The sequence below is a fragment of the Pongo abelii genome, chromosome 9 (genome assembly GCF_028885655.2).
Source record: "Pongo abelii isolate AG06213 chromosome 9, NHGRI_mPonAbe1-v2.0_pri, whole genome shotgun sequence".
NCBI classification, from domain to species: Eukaryota; Metazoa; Chordata; class Mammalia; order Primates; family Hominidae; genus Pongo; species Pongo abelii.
The window spans coordinates 132023666-132050669 of record NC_071994.2 but is presented as its reverse complement, the minus strand read 5'-3'; the positions used below and the strand labels follow the sequence as shown (position 1 = coordinate 132050669).

At 48.0% G+C, this 27004-nt stretch overlaps 1 protein-coding gene across 2 annotated transcripts in view; it reads right to left on the bottom strand.

Moving 5' to 3' along the window:
- Positions 1–27004, bottom strand: part of FLI1 (Fli-1 proto-oncogene, ETS transcription factor) — a 118551-nt gene that overhangs the window by 39646 nt on the left and 51901 nt on the right. Inside the window, exons 2-3 of one of the 2 annotated variants that reach the window (XM_009247248.4) lie at positions 14332–14543; positions 4410–4564 (exon numbers count right to left, since the gene is read on the bottom strand). In XM_009247248.4, the coding sequence (XP_009245523.2) occupies positions 4410–4564; positions 14332–14543 (367 nt within the window). The remainder of the gene's footprint in view (positions 1–4409; positions 4565–14331; positions 14544–27004) is intronic. The other variant, XM_024255610.3, reaches the window with a different exon arrangement.

Below are 27004 nucleotides of genomic sequence, written 5' to 3'. Positions count from 1 at the left end.
CCCTCACCCCTTGTCCCTCTTTCTTTCCCTTCTCTCTCTCTCTGGGAAAGCTCCCTTCCAGATGGTTCCCCTAGAACACTCATCTGGCTCCATGGCATCTGGCGCTGCCTGAACCACTTAGCACTCCAGGGAGGTGCTTAGCTGCCTCGCTACGTATCCTGACAGAGCACTCTTTAAAGTTTTGGAGAGCAGTTGGAACCTTTGCCTGAGAAATGGTGGCATCAAAATGAAAATAAACACAATTTCACAGACCCCAGGACCAATGTCTCTGGAAAGGGGAACCATCTGTATTTTAAGAATATTAATGATTTCATGAAAGAGCACGGATCCCTCAGATGGCTATAGAAAAGAAACAGAGAGACTTTTACTGCAATTCCATCTGTGCAGTTGAAAAACCCAATGGTGTTAGTCTTGAACAGAAACCCAAACTAGATTTTCTCCTTTTGAGCACAGCTGTGTAGAAATTTCTACCAGCGCATCCCCAAAACGTTATTTAGATATTTAAATACCCAAAGATGAGAGATGGTGTTGGGGAGAAACTTTTAGCTCTTGAGTGAACACAGGTAAGTTAACCACTGAGGCCATCTCTATGGTAGGACACTCATACCTCCTTCTCCTTCTCAGTGTGTGTGTGTGTGTGTGTGTGGTGGGGATGTTGCACTTTCAGCACAAGTGATGAGTTCCAGCAGGTTCCACAGTAGGCAGAACTCTTTTATCACTTATCACAGTCTGAAGCCCATCTCTTCACTTGGCAACCAGTTGTTAGTGGGTCCAATAAACACCTTAAATATCCTTATCATAGAAGAAAATTACATGACGCTTGCCTTCAAGAACTACTCATTCCCATGAAACAGGTAGGCAAGCACACCACTACTAAGCAATGGATTGTGTGGCGGTGGTTCGAGGACTCATAAGTGGAGGGGAATAGTGAAAATTTGGAGAGGCAAGGAAGACTTCCTGGAGGAGGAGAGACTCGGCATTTTATTGTAAGTCAGCCATTAGCCTCCGGCTTCTAATGAGCCGTTTGATTGAACATATTTATTAGGCAGGAATATCTGTGCTACCCCTCAACCAACTCACCCTCTCATTCTACAGCATCTGTGAAGGCTGCCGGTAAAGCTGGGAACCAGGATTGAATGACTAGGAGTGGATGTGGGGAAAGAAGTAAGGCTCACACTTCACAGCTGGGCAGCCAGAGGCAAGTTTCCCAGCACTTTTACACAAGCATCCGCCAACTGCCCTTGGACTCTCCATCCCACCTTGCTTTTTATGTGTGAGAATCTGGGTGGCAGGGCCTGAGTCTGCTTTGCAAAGTGCCCAGGCCCTGCCCATGCACGAGAGTGGCTGCTGTGTTGTGCTGAAGGTGGAGGAGCTGGCAAAGGGGAGGAGTTAGGAGAGTTTGGGTTCATAGGTCACAGCCTGCTGCTGAATGTCATTCCAACAACCTAATGCCCTATGAGCAGTGACGGCTCAGATGGTGGGTGTTATGTGCCACCTGCTCCGCGAGCCCTATTTTTACTTACCAAGGAAATCTTTTAATATCCCCATTTTACAGATGCAAAATGGAGTCTTAAAAGGTTAAGTCCTTTGCCCAAAGCCCCATCGCTGGTAAGTATCTGGGCTGGCGTTCCAATAGAAACCATTACAGGACTTCACTAAGCTGAAGAGGTGGGTTCCCCCAAAGCCCCTTTCCTCTTCTCACCATCCTGCTTTACCTCACCTGTGAGTTACACTGCTCTGATGCCCAAAAGCGGAGCTCCTCTAAAGTGTTGTTGTACAAGTATGTATCCCTCTCTCTCTCTCAGATACATTTCTTGCTCTTTTACTCTCCAGAAGCAATTAGGCATGGATCATTGGCAAATGGAAATAATTTTGTACCTTTTCAGAATTCTAGAGAAACATATCCTAGGGGGAGTTGGATTATGTAGCATATTATTTCATTCTTCGCTTCTCCCAGTTCCTCACTTTTAGTATCCAAGGCCTCAAATTCAATTTTACACCATATATTTTATTTATTTTATTATTTCCTCCCTTGCTTTGGGCTCTGCAACAATATTATTTCTCTCCCTCTACAGCACAATGAATTATAAATCTTCAACTCTGGATCATGCTAAACTCTTCCTAATGCATTTTCTGGATGATTTCGTCCTAGTTTCTTCCCATCTGAACATGGAGCTAGTGATTAACTAGGGCCCACATTTATACTTGTCTTTAAATCCCCATAAATTCAATCCGTTATTCCACTAATATTTTATTGCCTTGATTTGTGGACTTGCCCAAATGAGACTTCCCCTCATACCCACAGCCCAGCCTGGAGGAAGCCAAAATGTGTGAGGATCTAAAAGATCTAGCTGGAGCTAAAATAATGAAGTAAGTCCATAGCCTGAGAATGCATTACACGAAGTGCTTTGAAAATCACTTGACATGAATTTGTTTTATTTTCACCATCAGTGCTATAGGTAATTTGGCTCAGCCAAGCCTGATGTTTTGCTATTCCTTTTGAAAGCATTTCAACACTGATCGAAGAAGGTTTGGAGGGTCGACATAGCAGTCCGGCCACTTCTGCCCATTTCCCAGATTCCTTCCCCAAAATGACGACCAAACTGAGATGGTGTCAAAGGTTGGTTCAAAGACAATCTCAGATCCCCAAACCCTTCAGTCCCGCAAGCCTTCCCTCCCAGGCTGGGAGCTGTTTGGCTGAAGCAGGGGAGTTTGAAACCATTTGAGTGAAGACCCAGTGAGGCTCAGCTTTGCTTTGGGGTGTACAAAGAGATTCCCACCTGTCAGTTCTAATACGGTTTCATTGTCTGCTTTCAGTGAGGAGGGAGACGATACACCTGGGCTAAACATTACTAGCTGGTCTCCTGTGACAGGTGTTTTGAGTAATGCCATGGAGATAAAGCAATGTACGTGGTGCCTGGCACCTAGAAAGCACTCAATAAATGGAAGCGATTCTTCCTCTTCCTTTGTTAGGTCAGATGCTTGTGGAAGAGCAAACTTAGAATTGCTTTAGGAGTCGTTTCTAAGTCCTAAAGGGTACAGAGAAATTCCTACAAGCCCCACCCCTCTCCTGCCTCACTCTTGCTCACACCTTCTTGAATTTGGCCCAGAGCACAGGGAGGCAGCTGTAATCCAGGGATATGGTGAGATGCAGCTTCCCAGGGAAAACAAACACCACTGGCCAAGGCAGGAGGCAGCCCTTAAAATTTCTGCCTTTAGACCTACAAGCAGATGCCTTCGGACTACCTCAAAGAGATGTCTAACCTTTTGACTTCAGAGGCAACTACATTTATGCTTTTACAAATGGAAGGAGTTTTGCCTCTCTGGTAAAGTTATTTTGGTAAGATCAGGTTTAATCCCTGCCCTGTAATCCACTTTGCTTAAGATTTGGACATCCTTGCCCCTTCTACCTGGCACCAGTTCTACACATGGCGGTTTTTAAACACCCTTCTTGTGCAGGCAGCTGAGCTTGCTGGTGCTAGCTGGGGTGGAGTGTCCAGCCAATGGACTGAAGGACTGAACAATGATTTTATTTTCTGGGACCAACAGCACCAATACCTAGGAAAAAGAGGCTATTTTTACCTAATGACATAACTTGTGGCACACAAGTTAAGGCGCTCCATTAGTTAAATATAGTTCTTTCTATTTTAAAACTGAAAGAGCTGGCTGTAATTTTGGAAAGGTGGAACCTGGTAGATGCCGGGAAGTACAAGCCTGGAGGGAAGGACTGGCCTCTGCAGCTGCCCTCCTCCTCACAGGCAGGGATGCCCACATCCAGAGCTCACGGGATTCCTTTTGGGTGGAGGCGGCCTTGTCTCTGCTCTCTGAGCAGCCCGTCCTTGAGGACCAGGCCATTGATGTAGAGACTGTGATGTGGTCTGTTTAAGGGTGGGGCTTCTAGCACCCACACATCAGGTGACATCTGGGATACTGCCTTAAAGGGCTGCTAGGAAGTAAGGTAAAATGTGCAGCTTTTTTTTTTTTTTTTTTTTTTTTGAGACAGAGTCTCATTCCATCACCCAGGCTGGAGTGCAGTTGTGTGATCTTGGCTCCCTGCAACCTCCGCCTTCCCGGTTAAAGCTAGTCTCTTGCTTCAGCCCCCTGAGTAGCTGGGATTATAAGCATCCACTATCACACCTGGCTAATTTTTGTTTTTTTTTTTTTTGGTAGAGATGAGGTTTCACCATGTTGGCTAGGCTGGTCTTGAACTCCTGACAAGTGATTCACCCGTCTCAGCTTCTCAAAGTGCTGGGATTACAGGCATAAGCCACCACTCCCGGCTGGCATGCAGCTTTCTCCATTTTGCAATTCCACAGGGAATAGAGTATCGGATAAAGGTTTAGATGCTCCCTGCCCCCCCAGAGAGTGGGGAAGTGAATGGCGCCCAGGCAGCCTGGTTCTCGAATTACCTGCGGGGACGATGACTCTCCTCTCGTTGGTTGTCATGTTAGGAGGAGGGGGGCCATTCTTCTCGTCCATATAGCTGTTGTAGTTCATGGGGTTGGACTCGCCTCCGCCCACCAGCTTGCTGCATTTGCTAACGCTGCAGTCCACCGGAGACTCCCTAAAGTGAGAAGAGACAAAGCCCAGAGGCGGTCAGCACTGACAGGGCAGCTCGCCCCAGCCTCTGAATCATGAGCCCAGGGCTCCGATGACAACCATGGAGCCATTGCCCAGCCGCACTTGGTGTCATGATGACGATGATGCCCTCTTTCTATCCTCCATGCTGCCACCAGAGTTTTCTTCAAATCCCAGCCCAATCCTATAATTACAGTACGTAAAAACTTCTGGCAGCGCCTTAGTGCCCTCAGACCAAGGTCTGAGCTTCTTTGTGTGGCATCGCAGCCCTCCCTGTCTGACTACAGCTTACATTTTTAGCCTCACTGCCAGGCAACCTAGTCCATGCTCCCAGACACGCCTTCCCCACAGTCCCCCAGCACTTGGTGCCCGCCTTGGTTATAAGGACTTGTCACACTGTCTGATTCTTAGCTTGGCCTGCGCCCCCTGACTGCTGAGTTCTTGAGGGGATGGTCATCACTTTCTTTGTTTAACCCTAGTATTCTTACATAGGAGATGGGCAGGAAATGCTTTCTCAGTGAGTTATTTCTATTGCACATATATAAGTTTAATGCATTTCTCATGCACTGTTGTATTCGAATTTCCCAATAAGCCCCCAAGATAGGCACAGCAAGGGTTACTATCTCCTTTTCATGATTAATGAAATCGAGACAGGGGCTGCCTGGCTCAGTCACACAGATAGTCAAGGTGGAAACAGGACTCGGGTCTTCTGTGTTGAGCTTCACTATCAAGCACACATGCAAAAGAGCTGGTTGCTACTTGGAGAAGGAATGGAATCCAGGAACTTCCACCTGATGGAGAGGTGCTGGCCCGGTGGCATTTTGCATCTCTGGCCCCAAGCTCACTGTGGACGCAGTATGGACATTCGCAAGAGAGAAAGCAGATCATCCAACTTAGCCTAGAACTACAGAACTTCATCAGCACCTGGTATTTTGCAGCACTGGTGATTGGGCAGCTGTCTGGAGGGGTGAAGTCCCACCCAGGGCCACCTGGCGCCTTGAAGCAGGCTGGCAAACACACTCTGCATGCCCTCCAGCCCAGCATCACGCACCTCCAGCATACTTGGGGGAGGTGCCACCCTGTCACACCCAGTGCCCGCTGCTCAGCCACTCCAGCAGCAGCAGCAGGACCAAAGGAGACGATGGGAAGGCCAAGGAGAAGCTGTAGCTGCCATTATACTGAGCAGGAAGCATTGGTTCTGGCAGCCTGGGAGACAGCCAGTTCTCTCAAGAGCTCCAAACCAGGCCTTCAGACCAAGGAGTTCAGATAAGGTTCAGATTACAGCCTTCCAACTCTAGGCTGCATAACCTCTCCGGACGTTCCAAAGGCCTGGCCACTGTCCTCCATCCCCTGCCAGGGGCAGGAACGGACCACAGCGAGGCCTTGAGGAGCAGGGCCGTGCCAGATAGGGACCCACCCATCCCACAAGCAGGGACGGCAGTCACTAACCCAGGAGAAGGGAGATCAGCCCAGGGCTTCCTGAGACCCAGGCAGGGCGGGGAGGCCTGAGCACATTCAATAAAGAAAATTAAATGAATTTGTTTCTTAATCTGAAAGGAAAAAAATATTGAAGATCACTTATCATAGCTGGGAGATAAATGCTCCACTGAGATATTAGAAGTCAGACGGTAATTTTTTCCTGATGTCTTACAGAGGGAAACATGGGCTGAAAATGAAAATAAGATGTATAACTCACACATGTTAGAATTTAAGGTTTTACTATTCGCCTACTGTTTTTCCAGGCAGAGAACCAAAAACCAACCGACAGAGTCCCCGATTGCTGAAGGTTTAACGTCCCCATGGCAGTGGAGGGGAGGCAGTAGCACATCAGGGCTTTTCACCAGCGTTTGGCCCTTTGGCTTCTGCTGCAGAAGGACCTGGCCTGAGATAAAGCAGTCCCAGTCAGATCCTGGTGCCTGAGTCTGAGCTGAGCTCCGGCCCGAGTGCACCGGGTCCCCTCATCCGCCCTGGGGCTAACTGCAGGCACACACTCACACATATGCATGCACACGTGCACACACACTCCAACACAGAACACATGTGCACAATACTTCACCCACATGCATGCACACACTTCAACAGAGAACACATGTGCACACACATGCATACTCACATGCGTGCACACACTTCAACACACATGCACAGACATGCACTGTACACATTCCAACACGGAACACACATACTTCACCCACATGGAAGCACACATTTCAACACAGAGAGCATGCACACACATGCATGTGCACTTCATCTGCACACACATTCAATACATGCACACACACGCATACACATTGCACACACATGCATACACATTACACACACGCATACACACACACTCACGCACATGGTCTGGCAGCCTTTCCCTGCATCCTTGTCAGTTGTGAAACAGTCCAAGTGCTGCAGAAGTTCGAAGGATTAAGTTGGCCTGCAACCAAGTGAGCAAGGTTTTCATTGGCAGGCGGCCTCTGTGGGAGAGGTGGGCTCCACACTGCACGCTCTTCCCTTGGAGGACCCCCAGAGCAAGAGGGCACAGGGCATGGGCAGGGGTCTCTCGGAAAGGAGAACTACAGCAGGGGGCAGGATGGTGGGACAGGAGGGCACACTCCCCGGGCTCCTACCCTTTGTGGACGGTGGGGAGACGATTTTTGGAAAAATTCTTTTCCACATCAGCCAGGCCCCTGGGGATTTCTGAGTTAAAAACTGACCTCTTGCTGTGCAGAGAAGTCAGCACCTCAGAACTCACTGAAATGTAGTGAGCCTTTATGGTTATGGTCATGTACTGTAGGCACAGGTGGCAGGGCTGGTCCCAGGTGCCAGGGATGGAGGAAAATAAATGTGAAAAGCTGAAAGAAACATTTCCCCAAACCTGCCTAACACATGACCTTGTAAGGAGAGGAGCCACGGGCACCTAGACGAACGGAAAGTGGACGCAGAGGAGGAGGGGGCTCTCTTGCTGGGGTGGCCATGGCCACGCATTCCCTGGGCAGAACCCCCTCATTCACTGACCCACAGAAGTTCTCCCAGTTCCGCTTCCCTCCTCCTCTCTCCCTCCCCCGGCCCTGTGCACACACCTGCTCTCCAACTGGACAGGTGATCGGTTTGGCCGCTCGCCCGCCAGGGTGAGTCTCCTCTGGAAAATGGCCCTGTCCTCGGTCCCAGGCTTCTGCACTAGGACCTGCAGGCGGGTGTCCTTAGGGAGAAGGGCTGGCACCATCCTGATTCCCCACGCTTGCCCAGCTGGCCCTCCTCCCACTGCTCAGGGAGAGAAAGAAGGTAAAGCCATACCTTGCCCGCTCGCCTGCCAGACCTCCCTCCATTCTTGCAGCTCCCAAGCACCGTGCCTCCTGCAGCCAGCGCAAGCCCTGCGTGTGGCCATGGGGCTCCACGGCTGCCGCTCAGGGTGGGTACAGGTGAAGCCCAGCATAAAAGGCTGCTCTTTAATGAGGCAGCTGGCGCCTGTGAAGAGGGCTTGATGAAAACAAGAGGGAGGGGGAGTGCGGGACGAGATTTTGCCATTCAGCTTGCCTGCACTGCTGCTAATTTGTATTAAGACCTGCACTTACAGCTAGCATGGGGCTGGGGCCCACTGGCAGCTGATAGCACTGGGACAGGTGACAAGAGAGCCTGGGGCTGCCACAATAGAGCAGGGAGGTGGCGGTGGCCCCAAGAGTGTAATAACTCAGCACATCTCCATCTCAGGCCAACAGAGGCCACAGCAAAGCTGCCGAGGGTAGGGTAGCCCTTGTCCTTCATTTCCACCACTGGACATAGCTCTTTACTCCTCGAGTTCTGTTTGTGTGTGTTCTGTGAACACTGCTACTGGTTTCCAAAAAAGCTTTGCAATCTGTTAGGCAATTTAAAACAAGGTGTGAAATCTTGGATGTTTGGATGAAGGGAGATTTCAAAGATTTCTCCTGAAGATTACCTCTTTAGGCTATACAAAGATCTTCTCTACCTTCCTAGTCAACTTAGAGCATCTGAACTTGGGTATATCATCAGACCTGCACATCTGAGCCCAGGCTCACTGTCAAAGGATACCTGATGTTCACACGACCAAAGTGAGGCCTCGAGGGCTACCCAAGTCACATGGTTGCATTAGGACCCACGGCGTGTGACTCTTGCGTAGTATGCGTTCTGTGCAAAAATTAAACAATCTGTATTGCCTTTAGGATGTCTGTAGGACATAGATGTGACTTTTTTGTTTTTGAAAAGGAGATGCAATAACTTAAAAGCAAATTCCAAGAAAAGAAAAAGCATTACCCATGATAATCCACTATCCATGATAATCCACCCATCACCCTAATCCACTAGCTGTTTTCATCCCCATACACAGTAGATGCTGCTAACTTTTCCAGGATCCTGTGTATGCCTCACAGGAGTTTAGAAAGGGGCCTCACAGCGAGAGAGGCACAAGTTCCAGGGAACAGGAACTGATCCTTCTCTGTGTGGAATGTGAGTCTCTAGGTGTCCAGGGCATCCAGATCCTGGGGCCAAGCCAGGGAGTGTCAAGGCAGGTTAGCTCTGAACTCCGGTCCTGAACGCCAGGCTCACAAGGCAAGTCTTGCATTTCCCTCTATAAACTGATATTCTTTTCTTCACGGGATGTTTTCCCCAATCCCTGTGGTTGAGACAGGATGCAGCTGACAGTTATTTGCAGACCACAGTTTGGATCAAGTTGCTGAAGTCTACATGCGACACAGAACCTATGGGCCATGCTGTTTCAAGGCAACCCAGCCTAACAGAGTCAACCACAACAGGAAGACATGAAGAAAGAGAGCACAAAACTCTCTCAATGTGGGCAAGCCACCCTGTCTCTGAGATCCTCAGACCTCAGTCTCTGCAGTTGACCCTTTGCCCCTGGGCCAAAGGGTTTGCTACTGGGGTGAAAAGCAAGTGGGCATGGTAGCTTCAGGTGCACTGCACACCTCCTTCCCACCAGAGACACAAATGTCAATGGGTCTCTAGTGAGCATGAAGATATAACTCAGAAGCCCATGCTGTCAAGGAATGCAGAAAAAATACACTGTGAATCACAGAACAGTCCAGACCACCGTGGCCCAGCACTGTCCAATAGAAGTAGAACAGGAACCACATGTGCGAGCTACATAATTTTTTTTTTTTTTGAGATGGTGTTTCACTCTTTTTGCCCAAGCTGGAGTCCAGTGGCACGATCTCGGCTCATGGAAACCTCCATCTCCCGGGTTCAAGCAATTTTCCTGCCTCAGCCTCCCGAGTAGGGGGGATTACAGGCACGCGCCACCATGCCCGGCTAATTTTGTATTTTCAGTAGAGACAGGGTTTCACCATGTCGGCCAGGCTGGTCTTGAATTCCCGACCTCAGGTGATCTGCCCACCTCGGCCTCCCAAAGTGCTGGGATTACAGGCGTGAGCCACCACGCCCGGCTGAGCTACATAATTTTAAATTTACTAGTAGCCAGATTTTTAAAAGAAAACAAAATGATGAAATGAATTTTAATAATATATTAAAGTATATTAATATGTTAACTCAATATAGCCAAAAGATGATCATTTCAGCATAATCAATAATCAATGAGATATTTTACACTTTTTCCATAGGAAGTCTTCTAAATCCAGTATGTGGTTTATATTTAGAGCACATTTCAATTTTCAACTAACCGTATTTCAAGTGCTCAGTAGCAACCTGTGGCTAGTGGCTGCTGCATTGAACAGCACAGGTCTAGCCCATGAGCCAAGCAATCTCAAATTGTATACCTTGCCTTGGTTTTCTCATCTGAAGTTCAGAATCATTACAACATCCTCTCCTATCTTTTTGTGTTATGGCGAATTAGACCACTACAAACAATCAAATCATATGCAAGTAACAAACCGTCATTATCAATAATACGCAGAGGATATGAGAAGCACAGTGTTCAGGATGAGAGATTTAGAGAGCCTGGCATTTATTTCATTCTGTCATTGCTTTTGGCATAATTAAATGATAGGGTCTGACATGGTTCCACTGTAAGCAATGACATTTTTCTAAAACTCCTTGCTTCCTGCTAGCCACTAGTCCAGCTTACATGTGAGCCCTTAGGGAATATTTGTGGGGTGCTGGCAATAGCTGTGCCTAAGCTGCTTGGCTCTGAGAGTCCACAGGATTGTCTCTGCTTGCCCAGGGTGGGTGAGAAGATATCAATCTTTCTGAACCTACTTTGTTACCTGCTGATGGTCTGGGTCAAGACAAGCAACTCAAAAGCAGAGGCTGCTGCTCTGTGCAGCCAAAGCCAGGTAAATATCCTGTCTGTTCACTGGAATATTCACAAGGGCCCTCTCCAGCTGGCTTTTGGTGTGACTGGAGCCAGGTATGAGCTGGCAAGTGGGTTCCGAAAATCAGTTTCCTTGGGGGACCCTCTTTGCCCAGGATCAGTATCCTGGAGTGCTTGAGGATTCTCTGGGAGCAGGGGAGGGAGTGGTGAACAGCATACTTCCTTCCCACCAGAGACACAAATACCCATGGGTCTCCATTGAGCATGAAGATGGAACTCAGAAGCCCATGCATCAACGCAGGCTCAGCATTGAAGGGGCTGAGTCGGCAGACTTGGGTCTGCGTCCTAACCTTAAACAAGCACCTTCTCTTTTGAGTCTGCTCAGCCATGTGTTCATTCAGTTATTTATTTGACGACAATTTATTGAGCACCTACCGTTTCAGACCCTGCCCACATGTCAGTGAGGGAGGTGATAAGAACTAGGACAGACACTCTAAGCAGGGTAAAGAGTGAGGAGGCGCTGGTTTCGATCAGGTGGCCAGGGGAGGCCTCTGAAAAGGTGAGGTTCAGGTAGAGAAACCCAAAACTCGTGAGGGAGAGAGTCATATGACTAGATGGAGTAGGAATGTTCCAGAATGAAGGAGCCCAGGGGAAGAGATTCTGAGGCAGGAGGGTGCCTGGGGGTCTAGGAGCAGCAGCTAGAGTCTTATGAGGCTGGTGCGGAGGGAAGAAGTGGGATGGAGGCGGCAGTAGAGAGGACGTCGGAGGGATGGTGGGGCCACACTAAAGGCTTTGCATTTTGTCATAAGCCATTGAAGAGTTTTGAGCAAGAGGGTTACAAATGAGGAAAGCATGGCTCTGGCTGCTTGCTGTCGGGAGAATAGACTTCAGGAAGCCAGGAGGAAGTGGGGAGAGCAGGATGCCCCCGCAGAAGCCTAGGAGAGGTGCTGCTGGCTTGCACCAGGCAGGGGCAATGGAGGTAAGGCGTAGGCAGATTCTGGTTACAACAGGCCAGAGAATCTCCAACAAAGTTGGGTGCGGTGGCTCACGCCTGTAATCCCAGCACTTTGGGAGGCCGAGGCAGGCAGATCACGAGGTCAGGAGTTGAAGACCAGCCAGGCCAACATAGTAAAACGCCGTCTCTACTAAAAATACAAAAATTTGCCAGGTGTGGTGCCATGTGCTTGTAATCCCAGATACTCAGGAGGCTGAGGCAAGAGAATTGCTTGAACCTGGGAGGTGGAGGTGAGCCAAGACTGTACCATTGCACTCCAGCCTGGGCAACAGACTGAGACTCCATCTCAAAAAAAAAAAAAAAAGAAAAAAAGAAAAAAAAAAAAGAAATATCCACCAGTGGGATCTGGGTCTTCAACAAGCATTGGGAGCTCCTTGGGGAAGGGCCCCATTTAGGAGGCATCGTAGAATAGGCCTCCCCACCAGGTGGGCATTGGCAGGAATGAGATGGTGGTGCAAAAGCGTGACACACAAGCAGAGGGAGCAGAAAGGTGCCTAATGGATGGCACGTGGGGCTGGAACCAAACGCCTGGGTTCAGGCTCCAGCTTTGCCTCCTCTAAATCCTTAGACAAAGCACTCTCCCCTGAAAGTCCCACTTGCCTTCCTGGGTAACAGTGAAGTTACAGTAACTACTTCATAGTATAGTGGTGAGGAACAAGTGGTAAGATAATATGGGAAAATGTTCAACACATCATGTCCTTCGACTTTTAGGAGCTCCGGCACCATCAGAATTACCTCTGGAGAGAGATTCATCTGAGGGGCTGCAGGCTCAGAACCTTTGAGCCTTCCTGAAATCCTACGATCTGGAAAGGTGGCTGAGATCCCAGTCGCTGGTTTTGGTTAGTGGGGTTGAAATATGGTAGGGCTGGGAGTTCCCACAGGCAGGTCTGGGGCCACCGGCTGCTCTGGAGGAGTTCTCCCTCCCAACCATGCTCATTCCCTTCTCTCTCTTCAATCCAGGCTGCTTTCCTCAGTGACCTCATCCACTTCCACAGTTCAAACTCCTTAGAGATGATGCCCAAACCTAAATTCCAGGCCTGAAAGATTATCTGAGCTTCAGTTCCCAAAGCCTAGTAGACATTTTTATCTGGATGTTCTACCGATTGCTCACAAGGAATCTCAAAGAGAACATTGACATCCCATCCTAAAGCATTTCCTGTGCCACCTTTCTGTGGCCGCTCACAGCAACAGCTTTTAAAATGTGCAGGCTTTAGTCGCCTTTGATTCTTTCCTGTCATGTACCCCCTTCATTCACACTTTACTCACCTAAGCCCTGTTAATCATCTCTTTGCTATCGCCCTTATGTATCTGTCCTTTTCAGTTTCCGTAATCACTACCATCACTTAGTTCAGAACTTCATTATTTCCTATGTGGGATATTTTACTAACTTCTTCACTTGTCTTTCTGACTCTCCTATCCTACCCTCTGTGCCTAAGGACTGTCAGCTCGCTAGTCTTAAGTCACTGCTCTGATGAGGTTAAATGTCACGTCTGTGCTCAAAGTCAGCCTCTGGGTTAAATGTCACATCTGTGCTCAAAGTCAGCCTCTGGCTGTGGAATAAATGGCACATGTTTTCAGCCTGCCGTTCAGGGCCCTCTCTTTTTATTTTCATCTCTTTGTGCCTTTGGCCCAGTAGATTATCTGATATTTTGTGAATGAGACTGATGTTCTCTGTCTTTCAAGTCTTTGCTCATAACAATCACTGTCACTATAGAGCACTTTCCTAACGCGTCTCAGGCACCATCCCGGGTCCTTTCCCTGTGGCATCAGAGTAACGCTAGAGTAAGGAGCCGTGAGGAAGTGAATATCCCAGTCCTGTTTGAGAAAGGAGAAAGCTGGTGCTCTGAGGGGTTTCGATGACTTGCCCAAGGGGCAGAGGCAGGACATGAAACTGAGGCCGACTGTCTACTGTCCTCTTCCATGACTGTGTGATTTTCTCTCCTTGGACCCTCCTGTCTCCATTTCTACAAGCAAAGCCTGAACCAACCCAGTACTGTACCTCCTTCATGCGCACCTTCCAGGTGCCTGCCCCCTCCCAGACACAATGAGCTCCCACAGGAAGGTAGACACCTTCCTCATCCCTTCTCCACTCTTACTAAAGAATGGTTTGGTCACTTTTGCTCTGCTGAGACCCACCCAGAAGGGTTAAGTATCTCCAACGGGACAGGGAAGAGTAGCTTATTGCTAAGCCGTCCCCAAGAGGACTGAACCTGGGCCTGGGATTAACAAGAAATAAGTGTTCATGAGTGTCTGCATAGGCGCTTGGGGCCTGACTCCTACCTGGCCTCTGAGGGCTTCATGGGCCCCAGAGAGCCAGGGGGGCTTCCTAGCCCTACTTCACCCCATCTTCAGTCTGTGGCCCTCTCTGTCTTAGCTCTCTAGGGACTGACACAGGCTTCCTGGCCCAGCTCCAGAGCCCCATCTGCTGCAAAAACCTTCAGTGCCAGAAGCCACTTGCTGCAGATCTGGTGACTTTGTGCCTTCCCCCAGTCCTGCACAGGCCTGGCGAGCTTACCTGGACCCATTCACGTGGTCATATTCCCGCTTGACATTGACCCTCACTGGCTGATTGAGCCACTCCTGCTGCGGTGGGAGGGGGTTGATCTTGTGGGGCTGCCCGTAGTCAGGACTCCCCGAGGCAGTCATGTCGGCCTTGGGGAGATGGGCCGCCGCTCCGTACGCTGAGTCAAAGAGGGACTGGTCGTCGCTCACCACCGACAGAGCCTCCTGCAGGGCCAGAGAAGAGACAGAAAGCCCAGTGTCACTCTTCACCGAAGCAAGTGACACTCTTGCTTTGAGCTGGCAAGGTGGCCCAGGGCTGCCCCAGGACAGCTTGTCTGGAAGTTCCTGTTTGACTCACACTCCAGGGGGCAGGTTTGCCCTTATGCAAACCAGATGGGTGTTTGCAGGTTACCTGGGTGAGGAGGGACTTTGGGCAGTGGAGTGGGGATGGAGAAATCATGAAAGTGGGTTCATTTATTGGTTCTGTAGTCTGGGACCCCCAAAAAGGAGAGTGGGGATAGGGAGGCCAAGAATAGTGGTGACTTGGCATGGAATATAGTATTGTGGTGGTGTGTGAATGCTAGATTTTTCCAGGCATAAGCAGAAATGCCTCTTACAAGCTGAGTGGATTCATCAGCAATGAGGGGGAGATGAGATTCAGCATTTATTTTCCAGGCAAGGCCAGTGAGATCCACCCAGAGAGGCTAGGTGTGCTGCTCAAGGTCACACAAGGGAAGGGTGGGGCCCATGGCTGTGGCCAGGCCAATTTCAGTTTCCTTATTTGTAACAGGGATAAAAATAGTTTTAGCAGAGAGTTGATAGGTGGATTAAGTGAGAAGATCTGGTGTGGGGGTGTAGCTTGTAAGAAATGCTCAGTGGTTTGCTGAGGGCCCTCCAGGAGGTGCTGGTGCATCCTATAGATCTCAATATTGATGACTCAGCCAGCCAAAGGACAAAAGAGGAATCTCAGACACATGAAGTGCCAGTCAGGGCAAGACCCTCTGAAAGAGGTTGTTGGGTCCTCCCACTCATATTATCCCATCACTGACTTGGGTGTGACTTTGGGAGATCATGGATTAAGAAAAGAAGCCTTGGCCAGGCATGGTGGCTCATGCCTGTAATCCCAGCATTTTGGGAGGCTGAGGTGGGAGAATCTATTGAGTCCAGGAGTTCTAGACTAGCCTGGGCAATGTGGCAAAACTCCGTTTCTACAAAAAAAAAAAAAAAAAAGAAAGAAAGAAAGAAAAAATTAGCTAGACATGGTGGCATGTGCCCAGCTACTTGGGAGGCTGAGATGGGAGGATCACTTGAGCCCCGGAAGTAGAGGCTGCAGTGAGCCGTGATCATGCCATTGCAGTCAGCCTGGGCGACAGTCTCAAAACAACAACAACAACAACTAAAAAATTTTGCACATTCCGGAGATCTGCTACTAATCAAAACGTGAGGGTAAGAATCTCCCATTATTCCACGTCTCATCGAATCACAGGCATCCAAGGTCAGGGACCAGGGCATAGTGTTCACTACAGTCACATAATTACACCAAAGTAAGTCTTCAGAGAAGATGGTAGTCATCTATAATTGATCTATAATCTACATAATCAATAATTATGTAATCCATAATTGTGATAATAGATGTGATAATACATACAAAGTACTTAGAACAGTCTCTGGCACATAGTGAGTCATGCTCAGAACATGTTAGGTATCGTGATTATTAGCATTCAAAAAAAGATTCTCTTAGGCCACCTGTTAGGGGCTGCCTTGTGTCCTCACAAAATTCATATGCTGAAGCCCTTACCCGCAGTACTCAGAATGTGAGTGTATTTGGTGATATGACCTTTAAGGAGGTAAGGTGAAATGAGGCTGATAGGGTGGGCTCTAGTCCAATATGACTGGTGTTCTTATAAGAAGAAGGAATTTGGACACAGAGAGCTCCCAGGGGAGTGTGTGCACAGAGGGGCTGCCATGTGAGGACACAGCAGTCATTGGCAAGCCAAGGAGAGAGGCCTCTGAGGAAAACCAACCCTGCTGGCACGCTGATCTTGGACTTCCAGTCTCCAGAACTCTGAGAAAATAAATTTCTTTTGCTTAAGCCACCCAGCCCTGGTATGTTGTTATGGAAACCCTAGCAAATGGATACACCACCTTTACTTGAAAATGTAGTGATAGGTGAACGGCACTTGTTAAAGCTGGGATTTGTCTACCTTCCTTGTGTAATTCACATTCCTGAATTGAATGTCTTCTTCAGAATGAATGCTCTTCATATGCCTGTAGAATTACAACCTGCTCCATGAGCTGTCTCTTGTCTCCCAGGGCCATTCTCCACCCTAGCAGACAGACAGCCATAATTCAAAAATGGAGGCTCTTCTATGGCTGTTTTCAGCTGGGATCAGGGAAAAAAATACTGGAATATATTCTAGGAGTCCTGCTTTTGCACCAGAAGTCTTTGGATGGTGTAGGTGCATCCAAACATACATTCAAAGCAGAGTTGCCCACACAATATTAAAACACTTACATCCCCTAACCAAGGGGATCTCCCTAGACCTAACATCTGCTGGGATCGTTCTTCATTTTCTACCAGATGCCCTTGAGTCATGCTCAGAGTAAAGCTGTACTTGTCAGAACCATTTGTTTCTTGGTTATTATATCCACTCGTGATTTCAGCTAGAGATCAGCTTTGGCTTCGTATCCTAAATTTTGAACTGTTATCTGGGCTCAAGGAATTATGGTTCTGAGCTGAAAAGGGTGACATTGCAACCTTTCAGACAGCTGTCCCTGACTCCATGAAATTCCTTGAGTTCCACACTGGAAGCAGAGGACACATTACCACCTGTGACCCCAAGTGTCTTTTGGTGATAAGAGTGAAGAATATGCACCACAGTCCTGCTACAAAAAGAGACGACATTTCAGAAATCAGGTAGCATCTTCCGCTGTAGAGAATGGCTTACGTTCTTAGTTTATCATTCATGAACCTTGGAGTTCCCAGTGAAATAATTTCTTTCCCTTCCCTCTTCTAGGTTGGGGGAGAAGATGATGGAATCTCAGAGGCAAAGAAGCCCGGGAGGCAGGGCTGGGCACAGTGATGCTCCATAGATGGGCAAAAAGTTCCTCCCATCATTATCCCAAGGAGGGTGGACCAGGCAACAGTGAACTCAGGATTGTCCTGACCAAGGGCACATGCAGACGGCAACATCAAGACTCACAGCAAAGAGAATACACAGAGAACACAAAGCCAGCGGTTCTGGAGGCAGACCTGGGAGAGACTTCTTAAGGAAGTAAGTGGTACACAGCTAGAAAAAACAAGTGATGAGATAGAGTGTAGGTGTAGAAAGGGCACAAAACCAGTTTGAACTCATTTTGGAATAGAAGTTTCCTTAAGAATGTAGTTCACAATCAAGGAAACTCCAATCAAGTGGCAACGTTGTAGGAGGAGAGCATCCTGGTTCACTGGGAATGCCTCACACTTCTGTCCAGTCTGGGCATTTCTCTCTGAGACTCTTCCCTCCCTGACGACCCACTGACATGCTCTTCCCTCATTCAGTACACCTCGTGTGCTCCCTGGCTGGATCCAGCTCCCTTGCAAGTTGTAAATACAGCTGTCATCCTGCCACAATCTGCTCAAAAACCTCAGAGAGCTCCCTAGAGATGGACCACAGCAAATCTCTTCTCAGCCACTTGTCTTCCAAAGCTCATCTTTGTCCCACCTGCCACCCTTACATCGCACAACTTCCTCTTGCTGCAACTTCTGTCCAATTCTAACTATTCTCACTGCTCCACTAGACAAGCCCTACTCAGGTATGCTTCTGTGTCTTAATTTTGTGGTTCCTTTTGCTGCAAGTAACCTTTCTTTACTCTTTCACCCTGATGCACAATTATCTTTGCCATTGTGTAAGGTAAGTGAGATCTTCCTGAGAGCTTCCTGTTTCCATGAAACCTTTCTGATGATGACCTATGACACCTTTCAGCTGTTAACAGCTCGTGAGAATACCGCTTTGGGTGTGCATGTGTGCACACACACACATCCCCCTTCTATTTGCAATCACGGCTAGACAAAAAGCTTTTTTTCCATTACAATGTAGAGAAAAGAAGAGATAGATCGTGGGGGCTGTGAAGAGAGAGAAGATGAAGGAGAAGAGTTCCCTGTCTGGCTCACTGGGCTGAATTTGAAAAGGCAATATGGGAAAGGGAAGGGAGGTGAGGGTCACTAAATGGAATAAAAGATTTGGGGAGATAAGGCCCCAAACAAGCTGATTTGAGACCCAAGTGAAAGAGCAGAGTTGGGAAGGAGAGCATTCTTGCCGCTTCTGCAAATAAATGGCACCCCCTTTTGCAGTTCAATAGCTTTAGGAGCACCCCAAGATCATGCCCTTGGCAAGTACACTGTCATTTTTATGATGCCACTGGCAGTAGGAAGCCTTCTCCAAATTGCTCTGGGAAGACCAGAGTAGGGACGGAGAAGGCAAACAAGAGGAATGAGTCTGGGCAACTTGATGTGGCTGCTGCTGTCTGCAGGCGAGGAGCTGCTGAGCTGGCCGAAATTTCACTTATTTGCAGCTTGTTACACATGAGGAGCTGTTGCTATTTCATGTGTGTCTTATAAAGCTCTTTACTTAAACTCTTAAAACTTTTAAAAGTTTAAACTTAAAACTCTTTCTTGTACTTAAAGCTCTTTACAGAAATGAGCATGTTGCTAGCGTTCAAGAACTTTCCACCGATAAATCATCAATAAGTACTTAACTGAGGTGATAGGCTGGGTGTAGAAAGAACACCAGCATGCAAATTCACCAGCCATCCTCAGAGGGACTACATTCCTTCCGTTTCTAATGACTTTGCTTCTCTTATTGTTGCTGATTATTTTATTCAAGGGAAGAGAAGTTAGTTATTATTTAAAAGACTTGTGGGGTCCAGGAGGCTTTAGACCATGCTATGTAAAATTGACTTCCAAGTGAGAAAGACAAGAGGCCTGGGCTCCTAGCCCTATGTGGGGCTCAGCTCTGGGGTTCCTTCTCGACCCAACAATTATCACTGTAAAAGGAACCCCCGGGCTGGCTTAGTCATTGGCTTCTGAGAAGCACTTTCCTTTGCAGAATGCTGGAAAGGCTGGGTCTGTGGGTCCAGAGCCACTGAGTCCTAGATCCACAGGGTGGCATACAGTCCCTTGTTCCAGTCAAGGAAGTGCCCCAGCACGTTTGTACCCAATGATGCCCCTTTACCAGAGACCTCTGGCAAGGCAAGCTGCTTGGGGTGGCATCTGAGCTACAGCAGATCACTCACATTTGCCAATAGAAATGCTTCCTTTCCACGACCCCCTCCTGGTCCTGGATCCAGCTGGGGTATGCTATCAGTAATGCACTTGAACCGGTAGGATGCTTTTTCTCCTCCAGTTTGGGCAAGGTGCCTTTAGTACATGATATAATACACCCTCTGTCATCGTTACAGAAAACAGATAAAAGTAGTAATAATCACAGCACTTATTAAATACAAAACACTGTTTACATGAGTAACCTAATTTAATCCTCCTGGCAATTCTATGAGGGACGTACTCTATTTTTTCAGATGAGAAAATGGATATTCAGAAAAGTGAAATAACTTGCTCAGTCACACAGAAAGTTAGTGTGATGTGGGATCCAAATTCAAGTCTACAGCCTAAGCACATAACCACTACTCTTCACAGGTTCTTTCTTGTGAATTTTCTGTCCTCTCAATTAGACTATAAGCTCTTTAAGTGTAACTCCGGTGTTTATTGTAACTTAGAGCATAAATCTTGAGTCAGAGAGATTTGAGTTTCTATCCAAGCTTCATCTGCTGCTCATTACGCAACTAGTACAATTTCCAAGAACTTCATTTCCTCATCTGTAGGTTGGGGATAATATCAGTACCTAACCTGGTAATTCTGGATAAAGATAAAATGAGATAATATGAGTAAAGTACCTAAATCAAGCACCTGAAGTTCTTGGGACAAAGTAAATACTTAAAAATGTGGCCAGGCATGGTGGCTCATGCCTGTAATCCCAGCATTTTGGGAGGCTGAGGCGGGAAGATCATCTGAGGCCAGGAGGTTGAGAACAGCCTGGCCAACATGATGAAACCCTGTTTCTACTAAAAATACAAAACTTAGCCAGGTGTGGTGGTGGGTGCCTATAATCCCAGCTACTCAGGAGGCTGAGGCAGGAGAATCGATTGAACCCAGGAGGCGGAGCTTGCTGTGAGCCCAGATAGCGGCACTGCACTCTGGCTTGGGCAACAGAGTGAGCCTCTGTCTCAAAAGAAAAAAAGAAAATAATTGTTTAAAAAGCTGGGCACAATGGCTCATGCCCATAATCCCAGCACTTTGGGAGGCTGAACCCAGTGGAATGCTTGAGCCCAGGCATTCAAGACCAGCCTAGGTAACACGGCATAACTCTTTCTCTACAAAAAAAAAAAAAAAAAAAAAAAAAAAAAAAATTCACGCCTGTAATCCTAGCACTTTGGGAGGCTGAGGCGGGTGGATCATGAGGTCAGGAGATCAAGACCATCCTGGCTAACATGGTGAAACCCTGTCTTTACTAAAAAATACAAAAAATTAACCAGGTGTGGTGGCAGGCACCTGTAGTCCCAGCTACTTGGGAGGCTGAGGTGGGAGAATGGCATGAACCTGGGAGGCGGAGCTTGCAGTGAGCCGAGATCACGCCACTGCACTTCAGCCTGGGTGACAGAGTGAGACTCCATCTCAAAAAAAATAAATAAATAAAAATAAAAATAAAAAAAACAGGTGTGGTGGTGTGTCTGTGGCCCTAGCTACTTGGAAAACTGAGGTGAGAGGATCACCTGAGCCCAGCAGGTGGAGGCTGCAGTAAGCCATGATCGTACCATCCATCCTGGGCAACAGAGTAAGACAGTGTCTCAAAAAAAAAAAAAAAAAAAAAAAAGTTAAAAAACATTTTAACGAAGGCCAATGCTGAGAAATGGCGTGAGAACCATTGGGTTGGAGATGGGTCAAGAGGGAGCTCAGATAAAGCCAGAGCGATAACTACTTCTCCACATGTTGATTGTTTAAAAGATTAGTTGCCTAAATTACTAATAAGTAGATTTGGTGATGATAGAGCCTGAAATGCAAATCCCATGGGCTCCTAGAGAACAGAGCCGATTTCACTAATCTGCGTGTCCACTCTTCCTTTAAAATCATGGGTGTCGTTCCATTGCAGGCTCAGCCCTCTGCCTGTCTCTGGTTTCTGAGTCCAGGCCTCTAGGTGGCATAGATAAGGCTCTGTTACATAGCCTGAATAGCCCTGTGAATCAGAGGAGGCATCTGTTGTGAGACAATGAAAATGGTAGGTGGCTAGCACCTATTTATACTGTTGTTCGTACACCACATACTCAGTGAATATCAGAAGAATGGCATGGGTACATCTGTGCATTCACAAACTTAAAAACTTCACTTTTTTTGGAATTTGTCACATATATGTGCCTATACGCATCTTTTCTTTTTATACTCTCAAATGTGTCTTCCAACATTTGTTTTCCTTAGATTAAGTCAAATGTTACTTTTCATGTGCACATCAGTTGAGTGATGGGGATGTGGTCAGAGCACGGCCGCACAATGGCCTGGCCGATATGAATGACGAGCAAACAATTGCATCTTCAAACAGTCTAGCTAAGGCCGAGGTGGAAAAGCCTCCAGAGGGGCAAGGAAAGAGGAAGAGGGTGGCTTGAGGATCTCCCCCATTTCATTCGGGAAGACATAACAGAAATTTCTGCCATTATCGTATGTGTGGGAAGGAACAAATATTTCACAGTTATGAGTCCAGTGGAGTTAGAGGAGGAAAAATGCCAGAAGTGGACGTGAATGGGAGACCCTTTCTCTCTGTTCTTCCTTACACGTAGGCTGAGTTTCTAACACAGAATGACCCAAGACATGGGGCCTGAGAAGCACCAATGTCCCATTGTGTCCTTCCCATTCCTTTCCCTCTGTCCTGCCCTGAATCTCCTAAGGACAGCTGTCTGGGGCTGACCAGCTTGGCTGGAGGTGGCCGGTGAAAGGAATGTCAAAAGCAACCCGACCAAGTTCCCTGTGGCTACCCTGCTCAGTGGGCCCACTCAGCCGCTCCCAGTGCAGGGCTCTGGAACGCTAATCTCTGGCATATCCGTTACCCAGGGTCACCACAGGGAGCACACTAGTTTTGGCTTTTTATTACGTTATTTGCATAATGACACGAAGTCCCTTCTCTTGCCAGTCAGAGAGAATACGAAATGCGAACAAGATACTTAGGTGCAAAGCCCTCTGTGTTCTCTGCATTGGGAAACCAGCAGGCTCTGCAGCAGTGGGGGTGATCAGCCTGGGTTGGGGTCACTCCAAGTCTCATCTGAAGTGCCAAGAGCAGGTAGCCGCTGTTAGCAAGGCCAAGCCTTTTGCTTCTCTCTCCTCTCTACATGTGGGCATTTCTTGCTCCTTATTTCCACTGCATAAAGGGCAGGGAGGGAGAAGGGAAGAGGAGGTAAATTTTATGGAAAGTTGGATAAGGAAGAAGGTGGGAAACATTAGTCAGTCATCAAGCATTAACTGAAAACTCCTTTGCGTGAGGCACAGTCGTTTTCTCAAAATGACCATCAGAATATTTCTGATCTTTGCCTCTCTCTTCCCATCAAAAGGCAGAGCTTATTTTCTTCCCCCTTGAACTCAGATGGAACTTTATGATTGCCTCAAGAAATGGCCTTGCATGACTTCCGGGACAAAGTGATAAAGGTATTATGACTTCCACCTGCTTCTTGTTCTGTCTTGGGCCTCTAGTCCGTGGAAATCGCCACCATGCTGTGAGGAAGCTCAAATTAGCCCAAGCTGAGAAACCGTATGGAGAGGCCCGCAGGAGAGGAACCGAGGCCACAGCCAACCACAGCATCAACCTCCAGACTTGAGAGTGACAAGCCTTCAGTGAAGGATAACAAAACTCATGAGCCTAATGGTTGGTTTATGCCACTAGGTTTCAGGGTAATTTCTTATGTAGCCATAGGAACCGGAACATCTCCGAGCATTTTACTCAGCAACCGAAAACCCATATTCAAAAGCTGTAGAGGTGACTGTCTGAGTATCCTTTCACTGTGGTTATTGACACTGGCTGGCAGGAATCAGCACCATGACTGTCCAGGTGGGGAAACTGAGGCATAAAGCATAACCTTTCTAGGTTCACACAGTGAGGGGGAAATCGATCTCTGCATTAAAGTCTAAGTCCTCTGATAGACACATAGTGGAATTATCTCCAAACAACAAAAACAAAATAAACAACAGACAAAAACCAAACAAGGACCACATTTTTAAATAACGATCAAATAGAACATGTATTATTTGATGACATGAAGTCTCCAAGGAACTTTTACTATCATCACCTCATTTAACCTTTTAAAATATGAGTTAGGATCCTCATATTATTGAAAAGAAAATTGAGACTTAAAGAGGTTTGCTCCTTGCCTCTGGCGCCTCACCTCCTGAGTCTCCATGCTGCTGGCCTGACTGCAAAGCTTCTACTCTTCCCCTAAGCCGTTTCCACTTTGCCGTCTCCAATTTTAGGCCGTAGCACACAGCCAAATCTGCCACAGAGCCTCAGAGTGCCTGGCTGACTTCTTTTCTTTCTTTTCTTTTTTTTTTTTTGAGACAGAGTTTCACTCTTGTCTCCCAGGCTGGAGTGCAGAGGCGTGGTCTCAGCTCACCGCAACCTCTGCCTCCTAGGGTCAGCAATTCTCCTGCCTTAGCCTCCTGAGTGGCTGGGATTACAGGTGCCCACCACCACGCCCACCTAATTAGTAGAGACAGGGTTTCACCATGTTGGTCAGGCTGGTCTCGAACTCCTGACCTCAGGTGACCCACCCGCCTCAGCCTCCCAAAGTGCTGGGATTACAGATGTGAGCCACCACGCCTGGCCCCTGGCTGACTTTTCAAGGAGTCTTGTTGAACATCATTCCCTCATTCCCCCTCCCAAGTGCCTTTCCCCTTTCACTTAAAATTCCACTTCCTGGGGAGGGGGCTCAGCAGTGGATGACCCAGAGAAAGAATTCCTAGAAGATGCAATTGCAATTATTTGCAGACGAAAGTACTTTATTTAATGGCGTTTTACAAATGAAGGGTATGAGCCTAAGTGAGCATGGAGAAGAGGATCTCTGCATCCTCCCGGGACTGTGCCCTGTAACAGAATCCAGAGCCATGGCCTTCTGTGCCTCACAGGCCTCCCGTTCAGTGCTGCTCCAGGTCTCCCGTGGTATTTACCTTTGCCTGTTGACTTTGAGTGTTCACAGTCACTTTTTTGACCATAACCACATTTAAAGGGCATCTCTAAAGATCAAAGTTAAATTCTCCTCCCACAGAGAATGCTTTTACTGCTGAAAAGCAAAAAGTGCTGAATATGGAAACTCACAGGATGGGAGACAGAACATTCATCTGAACCCCATGAAGAGAACATTTTACAGTGTGTTTTACTTTCTGTTTCTTTACACTGGGTCTGTCCACTGTCCAGTGGCTTTTTCTAGATGGCAGTGGGAACCACAAAAGGGTCGGCAATGCTCTACTGGGTGTAATTCTTCACACTTGACCGTCCGGGACGAAGCTCCTCTCAGAGAATAAAGTAGGGGGTGGCCTGACCATTAAAGTAGGTCCCACAGTATCAAAGGGACAGGGCAAAGCCAGACTGAGATGTTGAGACTTACTACCATTAGGCAGCTTAGATGTTCTCTTCTGTAAGACGGAGCCAGTATTCTCTCACCTAGTCTGATGGGTGGGAAGTATTAAATACAGGCCTCACTGGAGCAAAGGTGGGGTGATAAAAATGGAACCAGCAACCACCACGACAAAACCCAGATGGCATGGGAGAGTCTGAAGGGAGGGCTGCTTCTGGGAAGGCCACCTGGATGCACCAGCACAAGTGCTGTCCCACATACTTTTCCCTGGGACTCTATTCCACCAGATTTCACTGGAGTGGCTGTACCCGTCATGAAAAACACTGCAGCACAGCCACACAGGTGGATAAAGTGTTGCTATGCTAAGATTAGTCATTTCCCTCCTCTGCTCTGGGACAAAGAAAGGGCAGGTGATGGGCACTGTGTCTCCTCCAGAACCCTGCTCCGAGACAAGGGGCTGCTGTCCTGCAGCCCGCACCTTACAGATTGTCATGATGTGAATGTTGTCCCTGACCTGGAGAATGGTTTTCTGATCCCAGCGATGGTGCCGCCTGAGGATGGGTGAAGATCTGGACCACACTGGGAGCAGCCTCCTCCTGCAGAGGAGCCCTGGCCATCCTGGCTGCAGATGGGGTCAAAAGGCAGCAAATCACCGCACTGCTGGCTTCCCTTCACGGACAGCTGCTTTAAATCTGTTCTAACAAAAGGCACTGGCCACCAGCTGGGTCAATGTGGAGCTTTGTTGGCTGTGCAACTTCAGGCAAGTTACTTAATCTCCCAGCTCCTGGACATTTTTAACCATCCTCTACTGAAAGTTTCATGCTTTCTAATGATGATAAATGGTCAGACTTCCCTGACCACCGAGAGCTGAAAGTTTGGAAGAAGAGCCTCCGTGGGGAGTGACTGCAGGGCTTCCTCGTGGAGTGAATTTCACCCACTGCAGGGATGAAATAGTAGCCTGGGAGCCAGGATGGAGTTCCGGAGCTTTCCTATTGCTTGAGAAAGAGGCTTCTGAGAATGTCCCTTGAGGCCTGGTCTTTATGGGTCTGACCTGGCAGCTAGACCAAGAGGATCTCAATCTGGGTCTGCAGGGACAAGAGAGGACTCTGCGTGACAAAGGGAAGGTAGGAGTCAGAACATTCAGATCCTAAAGGATGGGCTCCCACAAGGGAAACAGAGGCTTGTCCACCAGGGGTGGAGGCTGCGGGTTCTGCAGTTTTTCTAAGCCTTGTGGGGAGGAAGGAGTGTGGATGGCATGTGCCCTTGGGTGTCTCTTCGATTCCTGGGGTCATGGGAACTCTCCTGTTCTTTTTCTCAAGGACAAATTCTAGTTAGGCACCCTGAAGAGAGGAACCTCATCAATGTGATTCCCAGTTTTCATCCCCAGTTGCTTGCACACTTCCTGGCACCTAAGAGGTGTGCAATGAATTATGTTAAATAAAACCTCAGCGACCGATGGGAAATGCAGACCCTCCCTCCCCGCCCACACCTCCACACCAGCCAGACTACCCCTTCTATCTTTGTGCTTTGAGTAATTTTGATGAAGCCTTCCCCCCTAGGCTTGTCTAATTTTTTTTTTAAAGCAGCCACACCCAGTGACTGTTTCTTGTTCAAATTTAAACATGAAGCCACTGACCACTTTCCCCAAACAACCACTTGAGGTCCTATTCCTAGAAGCTATGATCTTATCCGACAATTTCCTCACGTGGCAGTTGCCATGGCAACCGGGGCCCTCACAATCACAGGAAGCCCACGAGGAAACATGCATATGGGGGGGGGGGCTTCACTCCCTTCCAGCAACACCCAGAGAGCAGCCTGGCAGGGGGACGAACGCAAAATCAGCCTCGCAAAGCAAGGATGTCCTGCCTCATGCACATAAGCCGGGACGCTTTGTGTGACTGGCAGCAGCCAGAAAAGAATGCCGCTTCAACTCGACGCACAGATGAGGCGTGCATCCATTTTATTTCGTTTCCTCTCAGGGCATGGAGACGGGGGAGACCCTGAATCCGTTTTCCAGCTCTTAATGGCTGCTGCTTTTCCGTGAT